Raw genomic sequence first — 12,018 nt, forward strand, 5'->3', positions numbered from 1 at the left:
GTAATTAGTGAGGCTGCTATAAAGAGCAGCCTGTGGGTTTGGCCATTGTGGAGGATTATCTGATCGTTGTGTTTCGTGACTGCTTTACTGACTTTGACTTTTGGTGTGCTGATTTTCCCCCCGCTTTGAAACTAAACCAGAGCAAAGTGTGTTTCACTTCGTGAAAGAAGAAGGACTGTGAATTGCCTCACAGCTGCAAGATAAGTATCACAGAACTGATAAGGGACTTGTACAAATTGCCAGTTTGTTTGGAGACAAGTGCTCTTTGCTATACCAAAAGAGGGCTTGGTTTAAGTGAATTTTCATTATAAAGAACATTGTTTTGAATTTTCAAACAGGTATGTGTCTGCAATTTGTACCTGTGAATTTTTGGGAGGAATCAAGGAAGAGAGCTGTATTTCATGTCATGTATTCATAACCATGTTTATAGTTATATCTGTAATCTGATACGTGCTTGACAAAAATAAAATCTTTTTAAAGATTTCTGAGGACCTGTATTTTGACATTATTCAGAAGAGTATTTCGTTGCCTTAATTCTACTATCTACTGATGAAGGGAAGGACGAAAGAGAAACAATACTGAAATACCAAGAGACGGAATACATTGAATTAAATCTTTTTGATAGGATGGTTGTAGAAGTTTCCGTTCAGTTCAAGATACTAACAGGAGCTGAGTGCACTAAAACACCATCCCCACTAATCTTTCCTGTTGATGCCTATTTAATCAAGATCCTTAGCTCCTTCTTTCTATCTAAAAACTTTATTAAATAAAAATACCCTAAGTAAAGAGAGAGCAAGGTCATCTCTCTTGTTTTTAAAGTTGTGTGCATATTTTTGTATGTAACTTATATTTGTATATAAAATTATTTTTTTTCTAATAAAAAATTAATTTTTAAAAATAAAGAAATAAAAATGCCCATTCCACTGTAAAAAGGAAGCCAACTATATATAAAAAAACACCTGCCCCTCAAAAAATAAATGCCTGTTGAGCACCCACATGCAATAAAGATTGTATAGTTTTTTCCCTAAACAACTTGCACATCATTTGCATAAGGAATTCAATTGACTAATTTATACAGTAATGACAGACTTGGACTCTAGTGGTGCTTTTCAATTACAGCCACACAAACAGGATACAAAGGGGGGGGGGAAGGATATAAAGAAATGAAATAAGGAGGGAACTGTATAGAAATTGTAGTAGTAATTCCTCTACCTTTTCTTCTAGCAAAATTTATTTTATTTATTATTTATTTATTATTTAGATTTGTATGCCGCCCCTCTCCGCAGACTCGGGGCGGCTCACAACAAAATAAAACGATTCATGACAAATCTAAATTATAGTTTAAAATATTTTTAAAAACCCCATTTACTAAGCAAACATACACACAAACATACCATGCATAAATTGTATATGCCCGGGGGAGATGTCTCAGTTCCCCCATGCCTGACGACAAAGGTGGGTTTTAAGGAGCTTACGAAAGGCAAGGAGAGTAGGGGCAGTTCTAATCTCTGGGGGGAGTTGGTTCCAGAGAGTCGGGGCCGCCACAGAGAAGGCTGTTCCCTTGGGGCCCGCCAACCGACAGCTACATTTCAGCTGCACAAAACGGGTGATATAATGGCATCACTTTTTTGTTTTGTTTTTAATAATAAATATTGTGGGGAGAAACGAAGAACCCTGCGATTGCTATTTTGGACTGGCTGAAGTGACACGGACTTCACACATTTCTGTTGCTAAGGGGAACAGTTGTTAAGTAGGCTTTGCCCCATTTTTACAACCTTCCTTGCAGTTGTTAAGTCAGTAACACCACCGTTTAAGGAAAACTGGCTTCGCCATCAATATTGCTTGTAAGGAGGTCGCAAAAGGCGACCAGTTGCCACGTGTCTGAATTTTGATCACACGTCTATGAGGATGCTGCAACGGGTTGTAAGTGTGAAAAACAGTCATAAGTCGAATTTTTTTCAGCGCTGTTGTCGCTTCGAACAGTCACTAAATTAAACTGCTGTAAATCAAGGGCTACTTGTATCACAGCATCTGGAATGCGAATCCCAGCGACCAGTTAGGTCACACAGAGTGGGCCTTCTCCGGGTCCTGTCAATTAAACAATGTCGTTTGGTGGGGCCCAGGGGAAGAGCCTTCTCTGTGGCGGCCCCGACCCTCTGGAACCAACTCCCCCCGGAGATTAGAATTGCCCCCACCCTCCTCGCCTTTCGTAAGCTCCTTAAAACCCACCTCTGCCATCAGGCATGGGGGAATTAAGATACTCTTTCGCCCTAGGCCTTTACAATTTATGCATGGTATGTTTGCTTGTAGGTATGATTGGTTTTGAAATAAGGGTTTATTAGTTGTTGTAGTATTGGATTTACATACTGTTTTTATTATTGTTGTTAGCCGCCCCGAGTCTACGGAGAGGGGCAGCATACAAATCCAATAAATAAATAAATAAAATAAAATAAAAGCAAAATTTGAAGAGGTTGTCTCTAATTTCAGTCACTTTAAAGGAAAACCGAATTTCCATTGAATTCTTAAGTCATATGTACTACACTTCATTACATCAAATGGTGGACTTTTTAAACCACTGGATTTAATGAAAAAAAATTGCCAATTACCTCTAATTTCAGTCACTTTAAAGGAAAATCAAATTTCCATCTAATTCTTAGTCATACGTACTACACTTCATTATGTCAAGTGGTGGCCTTTTAAACCACTGGGTTTAATGAAAAAAAAAATCACCAATTACCTCTAATAAACACTTATGAAATTATGAATCTGCAAGCATATTTTGCAGACGTATGATGTTTCAAAGCCAGCATTAAACAGGTCCATTTATCTTGTAATGAAACTCAGAATAGAGACCATGAGCAAAATTAAGAATGGTTTCAATTTAAAAAGATTTTGGAGACAGACTAAAGGATGGTTATCATTTCCCTGCGTGAATATATCTGCCACATTTATTTATTTAACATTCCAGTTCAGGGGGGGGGGGGGAAACCAGTTATTTTAAAAATGTGATCCCAATGCAAAAATGTAAGCATTTATCAGCGGCTTTTGATGTGGAAATACACAAAAAGGACTTGTTTCTATAAAACTATTTTGGGGGTTGGCTGCAGGACAGAGCTAAACGGCTTGAGGAAAAATAATCCTTTTAAAGGAATTGGTCTTATTAGCAGGGGAGGAAAAATCCATACGTTAGAAGGCAACGTAGCCACGATTCCCTCTTCAATGTAAGAAATCATGGACTTAAATCAGCAGAAAATGCATACCAATGTAAAATCAATTATTCTTTTCATGTTAGCATTGGATATTAATTCTTGCTTGGAATGGTTTTGCTCAGAAGAGCAATTTTGGCCCCTTTTTTTGCTTCTGTGCATGTTGGGCTTCCAAGCAATTTTTTTTACACAGCTCCGTTTTTAAAAAAAAAAATGGATATCAAGCAGCTGAGATCGATCAACTCCTTCCTTCCAATGTTGCTCAAGTTTTTGCTTAACAATCTTCTCAACCTCAGTTTTCCAAGCCTTCCACATTCATTCATTCATTCATTCATTCATTCATTCATTCATTCATTCATTCATTCATTCTATCTATCTATCTATCTATCTATCTATCTATCTATCTATCATCTATCTATCTATATCATCTATCTATCTATCTATCTATCTATCTATCATCTATCTATCTATCTATCTATCTATCTATCTATCTATCTATCTATCTATCTATCTATCTATCTATCTATCTATTGGATTTGTATGCCGCCCCTCTCCATGGACTAGGGGCGGTTAACAACAGTGATAAAAAACAGCATGTAACAATCCAATACTAAAACAACTAAAAAAAACCTTATTTATAAAACCAAACATACATACAAACATACCATGCACAAATTGTAGAGGCCTAGGGGAAAGAATATCTCAGTTCCCCCATGCCTGACGGCAGAGGTGGGTTTTAAGGAGCTTACAAAAGGCGAGGAGGGTGGGGGCAATCCTAATCTCTGGGGGGATTTGGTTCCAGAGGGCCGGGGCCGCCACAGAGAAGGCTCTTCCCCTAGGTCCCGCCAGATGACATTGTTTAGTCGACGGGACCCGGAGAAGGCCAACTCTGTGGGACCTAACTGGTCGCTGGGATTCGTGCGGCAGAAGGCGGTCCCGGAGATAATCTGGTCCGGTGCCATGAAGGGCTTTATAGGTCATAACCAACACTTTGAATTATAATTATAACTCTAGTTCCTTTTAATTTAGTTTCTTTTAACCAATCATTATAATTCTAGTTCCTTTAATCAACCCCACGGAGTTTAAAAGCAAAATCGCACCATGAATTAGCAAAAGTTGGGTTTTCCAGCCATCGCATGCTTTGCTGCTTTCTGGAAATTTAGGGTTTGAATGCCACAGCGAACGTAAGTACGTGAAAGCACATGTATTTTCCATCAGCGCTGGCAGAAGGACAAGAAAAGCACAAGGATCGAAGTGAATCAGCTGCATTTTTAAGTTAGTAGGAAGTGCAGGAGGCATGCGGCTCGAGCAGGTTTTTTTAAGTATCCAAAAGTTCGCAAAGGACAAACTTACTCCGTATCATCAGACACTGGTTTTCTGCAGCCGGATCTATAAAATCAAATATAAAGTTAGAAATGATGGAATGCCGGGATGGTGCCAGGGAGGTTTCCAATGCATCGACTTGCAGGGAATACGATGGTTTTTCCAGCTGAAATTTTAAAAGTTTTAAAAGGCAGGGGAGCCGGCAAGAGCAATTCCACCTTGCAGAAAAAAATACGCATGGAACAAAACTCTCATTCCGTCACTCCGTAGAACAGTGATGGCGAACCTATGGCACAGGTGTGTTGCAGTATAGCAAATTATGTTAGAATAGGATTGTATTAAATCTGGATTTCTAGCATAAAAAATACTCTATTTCTATAAAACCCAGGACAAGGAAGGGCAATAAACTCGCCTAATCTGTATTCCTGGCGATCACTACAGGGAAACAAACGGAGCTCAAATAAACAAAGTTTTCACCACTCCGGACAGGACATTATAGGATCAAAGGGGGGAATTTTCATTGCCTGGAGCACACAAACAGCAGGGCAATTAAGAGAGATTAGCCAGATAAAGAAGAAACCTTCAGAGAAATTAGGTGCGAATAAACATCTGCTTTTAGGAAGTTCCAAGAAGATTGTTTCTTGATATCTATGGGAAAGGACGAACTCGGAGATACGTTTGAAGTTGTATGGTTGATGTATCATTTTGACATGTATATGTAATTATACCCCATTTCCCCTATGTTCCTAAATAAAAAGGGGTGCATGGCTCTACACCATGTCACTCCACCCAGAGAGAGAATGTGTCCAGGTTCTACTTTCTAGGATTCGCTTTCGTGGGTGACCCCACACACGGCTGGGTTGCACTCAGTGTTCCCTCTAATTTTTTGGAGGGGTGGTCGGAAAAGTATAGTGTCTGAGCGGCAGTCCCTTCGGGACTGGGCGGCACAGAAATAACAAACAAACAAACAAACAAACAAAAACCCCACCCTGTTTTAAAATAAAATACTGTACTGTGTGTCTATAACAGTGAGCTCATAATAGGGCAACTTTATCAATATCAAAATGCCACTTAAATAGTTGAGCTAGTTTCAAACTAGATTTTGATTTTTTTTCTCTCTTCCTTACTCCCATTCTTTGTCTTTCTCTTTTCCTTCCTCTCTTTTTTCTATCTGTTTCTCTCTCTTCCTCTCTTCCTCTCTCTCTCCTTCCCTCTCACTCTTTCCCTCTCGGCTTCTGGGCAGGTTTGGAAAACTCTGAGTTGATGATGATTTTTAAGTGAGCGATTGCTCACTGCTCAGCTTAGAGGGAACTATGGTTGCACTTAGCCTCTTTTGAAGGCATAGCTTTCATAGGGACTCAACGTGCATCCACAAGTGGTGGAGAATGCGGGCAATGAACTGGAGAACAGGAAGAGGAGTATTTGCATGCGAGCCTTTGCCGTAGCTTAACTCCAGCATGCATGTGTGTGCCGGCCAGCTGAGTTTTGGCTCACACAGAGGCTCTGGGAGGGCGTTTTTGGCTTCAAGAGAGCCTCCGGGGGAATAGGCATTTTTACCCTTCCCCAGCTCCAGGGAAACTTTTGGAGCTGGGAAGGGACAAACATGAGCCTACTGGACCCATCAGAATTATCTATTATTATTTATTATTTATGGATTTGTATGCCGCCCCTCCCCGCAGACCCAGGGCGGCTAAACAACAGCAGTAAAACAGTACAACAAAATCCAATACTAAAAAAAACAGTTAAAAACCCATTATATAAAAACCAATCATACATACAAACATACCATACATAAAATTGTGAAGGCCTAGGGGGAAAGTGTATCTTAGTTCCCCCATGCCTGGCGGCAGAGGTGGGTTTTAAGTAGCTTATGAAAGGCAAGGAGGGTGGGGGCAATTCTAATCTCTGGGGGGGAGTTGGTTCCAGAGGGTCGGGGCCGCCACAGAGAAGGCTCTTCCGCTGGGTCCGCCAAGTGACATTGTTTGGTTGATGGGACCCGGAGAAGACCCACTCTGTGGGACCTAACTGGTCGCTGGGATTCGTGCGGGAGAAGGCGGTCCCTGAGATATTCTGGCCCCGGTGCCATGAAGGGCTTTATAGGTCATATATCTACACTTTGAATTGTGACCGGAAACTGATCAGCAACCAATGCAGACTGCGGAGTGTTGGAGTAACATGGGCATACAGTGGTACCTCAAGATACGAACCCCCCTCGTCTTACGAACAACTCGTGATACGAACCCGGGGTTCAGAAAAATTTTGCCTCTTCTTACGAACTTTTTTCGAGTTACGAACCGGCGTTCGGGAGACTGCTGGGAAGCCGCGCGGCTGTTTTAAAAGGGTGACAGCTGGGCGGCGGGGCTTCCAGAAGCCTCCCGAACGCCGGTTCGTAACTCGAACAAAGTTCGTAAGAAGAGGCAAAATTTTGCTGAACCCCGGGTTCAGTTCGGGAGGTTGCTGGGAAGCCCCCCAGGCCGGCTGTGACCTTTTAAAAACACCGCGCCGCTTCGCAGCTGTCTCCTGAAGCCGAACGCGGAAGTTCGGCTTTAGCGTTCGGCTTCAGGAGACAGCTTGCGAAGCGGCTCGGGTGTTTTAAAAGGTCGCAGCCGGCCTGGGGGGCTTGCCAGCACCCCCCCGAACCCGGGTTCGGGGTTCGGGGGGGTGCTGGCAAGCCCCCCAGGCCAGTTGCGACCTTTTAAAACACCCGCGCTGCTTCGCCGCTGTCTCCTGAAGCCGAACGCGGAAGTTCGGCTTGCCGTTAAGGCTTCAGGAGACAGATGGGAAGCTCCGCGGCTCTTTTAAAAGGTCGCAGCCGGCCTGGGGGGCTTCCCAGCACCCCCCCCAAACCCCGAATCCGGGTTCGGAGGGTGCTGGGAAGCCCCCCAGGCCGGCTGTCACCTTTTAAAACAGCCGCGCGGCTTTCCAGCAGTCGCCGAAAGCCGTTTTTTTTGCGGGGGGGTTTTTGGTTGCACGGATTAATTGACTTTACATTGTTTCCTATGGGAAACAAATGTTTCGTCTTACGAACCTTTCGTCTTACGAACCTCCTCCTTGCACAAATTAAGTTCATATCATGAGGTATTACTGTATTTGGGAAAGCCCAAAGAAGTTGGGAAACAGGCTGTTTCTGGTCTCCAGAGGGGCCTCTGGGGTGGGGGTAGCTGTTTTTGCCCTCCCCAGGCATTGAATTCATGGCTGTGGGCATTCGAGCATGTGCGATAGCGCACACACAAGCTCTTTCGGCACCCAAGGAAAAAAATGTTCGCCATCACTGCCGTAGAATTTTAAGAAGTTGTTTTCATTAACTCCAAACTGTTTAGAATTCGGAATGATCCTGTTAGCGAGCCACAATGTGAAAGGGAAGACAGAAAGCAATTCCTACATAGAAGTCCTGATAATTATTATTATTAATAATAATAATAATAATAATACATGGGTAGATCCTCGAGTATAACCGCAATCCTGAGTACTTTGGGATTGGGCGGCATAGAAGTTGAATAAATAATAATACAAATAATAATTGAGCCTGACAAGCCACAGTTGTTAAATGAATCACTGCGGTTGTTAAATTCGTAATGTGGGTTTTTAAGCGGGTCAGGCCTCCACAAGAGGATCATGTGACTATGGGACAATGCAACCGTTATAAATACGCATCGGTTGCCGAACTCCTGAATTTTGATCACGTGACTATGGGGTAGCGGCCACGGTTGTTAAGTATGAACAATGGCCGCAATCCCTTTTTTTTCGGGTTGCAAACCGGTACGGTCCATTACGACGTCCTGGTAGAGAAAATGGAGTTGTGCACGCAGCTCCGCGTGACTGGCGGCTGGGTGCATAAGCCCTTGCGAGATTTAGCTTCTGCTCAGGCGCAGGAAGTCAAATCTCGCGTGAGGACACTTGTGTGCGAGATTTTGCCATTTTTCGGCGGTTTCCTTGCTTCCGCGCAGCCAAAAACCCACTGAAAATCGGTGAAATCTAACAGACGTGAACATCCTCGTGCGAGATTGTGCATGTGCAGAAGTCAAATCTCGCGTGGGCGCAGGTACACACACGTTAGGGACATGAAGCTGCGCATGGAACCATAATCGCTGCTTGTCGGCACCCGTTGTAATATTGAAATGCCACAAAATGAATGGTTGAAAATCGAGGACTATCCTTATTGTTGAGATCAGTCACACACATGCGGTTACTACACACGTCTTTGAATATTAGTAGCTAGGGTTGGTAGTTATGTGGTCGGTTTGAGCTCCAAGCTTGTCGATGACTTGGTTGCAAAGGTTTCGTCCCTATTCAAGGAGACATCGTCAGTGGGCTTTGGATTGTACCTGGCCACCCGAAAAACACTAGCACCAACTTACGTCACACAGACGGTACTTAAAGATATGGACTATGACGCAGTAACTACAGCCAGCCAATCATACAACCCGAAATCAGACAGAAAGGTTTTTAAAGGCCAATGTTCCCTCCAGACGAGCACAATCCACAGCCCACTGACGACGTCTCCTCGAACGGGGATGAAGAAACGTTTGCAACCAAATCGCCAAGCTCCGAGCTCAAACCAACCAGATAGCAATAGCATTTGACGCTTAAAGACTTATATCCCGCTTCGCAGTGTTTTACAGCCCTCTCTAAGTGGTTTAAATGGTCACCTAGTATCAAAAACGTCATCAAAAAAGCACAACAAAGGATGTTCTTTCTGCACCAACTCAGGAAGCTCAAACTGCCCAAGGAGCTGCTGATATAATTCTACAGAGGAATCATTGAGTCTGTCATCTGCACCTCTATAACTGTCTGGTTAGGTTCTGCAACCCAACTAGACTTCAGAAGAGAATCAGAACTGCAGAAAAAACGATGGCTATCAACCTGCCTGCCATTGAAGACTTGTATATTGCATTAGTCAAAAAGAGGGACGTGAAAATATTGACTGACCCCTCGCATCCTGGACATAAAATGTTTCAACTCCTACCCTCAAAACATCGCTACAGAGCACTGCACACTAAGACAACTTGACACAAGAACAGTATTTTCCTGAACGCCATCACTCTGCTAAACAAATAATTCCCTCAACACTGTCAAACTATTTACTAAATCTGTACTACTATTTCTACTAGTTTTTTCTCATCATTCCTATCACCCATCTCCTCTCACTTATGACTTTATGACTGAAACTTGTTGCTTGTATTCTTAAGATTTTTATTAATATTGACTGTTTCCTCATTGCTTATTTGACCTCTGTGACAACCATTAAGTGCTGTACCTCATGATTCTTGACAAATGTATATTTTATTTTATGTACACTGAGAGCATATGCACCAAAGACAAATTCCGTGTCGAATCACACTTGGCCAATAAAGTATTCTATTCTATTCTATTCTATTCTATTCTATTCTATTCTATTCTATTCTATCCTATTCCATTCCATTCCATATTCCGTTCTGTTCTATTCTATTCATTGGACCCCACCTCGGAAGGATGGAAGGCTGAGTCAACCTTGAACAAATCAGGATTGAACTGCTAAATTTCAGGCAGCCGGGAGTCAGCAGAAGTAGTCTGCGCTTCTGCATTCTAACCACTATACCACAATGACTCTTTACGTAGTTACTACACAAGGTCGTATCGTGATAATGAATGCATGACGATGCTTTTACCCCTGTAGCGCTTCGGATGCTGCAATTGAAAATGGTGCATTCTATTTCTGCAAGATTATATACAATTAACAAGCTGTGATTAGCAGACTTCCGAGCGCCGAAGAAAAACCACAGTGACTTAACATTTACAACAAAGTTCTCAAGAACGTGAGCCGTTTCTCTGACCTCCGTTCCCATAGTCCAACTGCCACAGATTTATTAATCACACATGCATGTTAACGTAAAACACAATGCATCGACAAACTTTATCTGTTAGGATAGTGGGCAGATGGATGCAAAATCTGAACTGGACAATGGCTCACATTTGCAAACGGTCAGTTTCTAGGGCGGCAAGCTGTTTGCAATTTGTTTCCAGATGTTTCTGCCTCTCTGGCAGGATTACACGGGGGTCCGATATTTTCTTGTCAACAACAGAATGTACGTCCTCTTGTGCTAAACCTGCTGTACTATGCCTGCTGCTTTCTGGTGTGTACGCGGGTTGCACTGCGAGGCTTTGGGAGATCTCCGCATGAAACTGTCCGCCTCCTGCCGAATCTGTCGCGAGGACGCTGAAACAAGAGTCCATTTTAGTTGGCTGTGAGACAATAGTACGGATCTGTCAATCACCCCCTCTCCAACCCAAGGAGCCAAGGACGGAGAGTACATCGGTCAGCAAACATTAAAATCACAATTTAAAAAGTCATGATGTATATATAATATCATGATGTATATATAATATAAAGAAAAGTCGTTATCTAGAAATTTCTTCTTTCACAATTCACGACCTAGGTAATATGTCTAAAAATTATAAGATCAAGATACAATATATAAGTGATACATTACAGCAAAATATAAATTAATAGGCTGATTTAATAGGCTGTAATAAATAAGATCAACAGGAATTGTTGAGTATTTAAGATTTGATACATAATTGTAAATATGATTGATTATATATGTTTACGTGTTGCATAAGTCATGCTTTGTCTTTGTTTTTCTTTTCATGGTGTTTGTTTTTAATAATTAAATACTTAATAAAGATTATTTTTAAAAAGACAGTGTTTTTCCCAGGATTGGTAGCTCTGAGCGCCACCAAGGTAAAAGAGAGACACCTGCCCAGTCTAACTGAAGACTACTATGAATGGGGGCTTTGCGGCACCAACAAATTATACCTTGGCTTTAATTAAAGGAAAACTTGTTTTGTGGGCTACATTATGGGTGGCCAGTGTATCATTGAGACCATAAATAGAACAGAGAAGGGAGGGGGGAAAAGATTCGTGTCATCCAAAGATAGAAACAAGAGCAAATAAACCATTTCTATATCACTGGCCGATAAAGTATTCTATTCTGTTCCATTCCGTTCCGCTCCACTCCATTCCCTTCTATCAAGATTGTGTTTGACCTTGGGGGGAGGTGCACGACCAGGGGGGGCGTGGCCAGCTTGACTTCATTCATGTCATGGGAGGGGTGTTGCGCCTCTGGTGGCCTGAGTGTTCTGTCACCAAAAACGGCCTCCCAAGCTCCTTTTTCGGCTGCGACGTCCTCCTGCGACCCTCTGCCAACAAAAACAGAGCTACGGAGGGACATGCATGGTCTTCCCAAGCTCCGTTTTTACCGACAGAGGCACTGTGGGCCAGTCCTTCACTGTTTCCAGGGTGGCACCGTGGGCCTGATCTTAACAAGCATACCCTGGGCTGGATTTGGCCCTCAGGCCTTGAGTTTAACACCCCTACTCAGACGAGGGTTCCACTTACTGGCCGCTACCAGTATGCTTTCTGGGATCATTGCGGGCAGCTGTCGACGTAAGATTTCGCTTATGTGCATGCGTGGGAAGCAAAATCTTGCATGAGGATGCTCTTGCGTGC

General features: G+C 42.7%; 1 protein-coding gene across 4 annotated transcripts in view; it reads right to left on the minus strand.

Moving 5' to 3' along the window:
* Nucleotides 1–12,018, minus strand: part of LIMCH1 (LIM and calponin homology domains 1) — a 228,193-nt gene that overhangs the window by 32,854 nt on the left and 183,321 nt on the right. For 3 of the 4 annotated variants that reach the window (XM_070757045.1, XM_070757049.1, XM_070757048.1), the window contains one exon: nt 4,560–4,595. The exons of the other annotated variant lie outside the window; for it this stretch is intronic. In XM_070757045.1, coding sequence (XP_070613146.1) covers nt 4,560–4,595 — 36 coding nt within the window. The remainder of the gene's footprint in view (nt 1–4,559; nt 4,596–12,018) is intronic. 4 annotated transcript variants of the gene reach the window in all.

This window comes from Erythrolamprus reginae, chromosome 7, assembly GCF_031021105.1.
Source record: "Erythrolamprus reginae isolate rEryReg1 chromosome 7, rEryReg1.hap1, whole genome shotgun sequence".
Taxonomy (NCBI): Eukaryota; Metazoa; Chordata; class Lepidosauria; order Squamata; family Dipsadidae; genus Erythrolamprus; species Erythrolamprus reginae.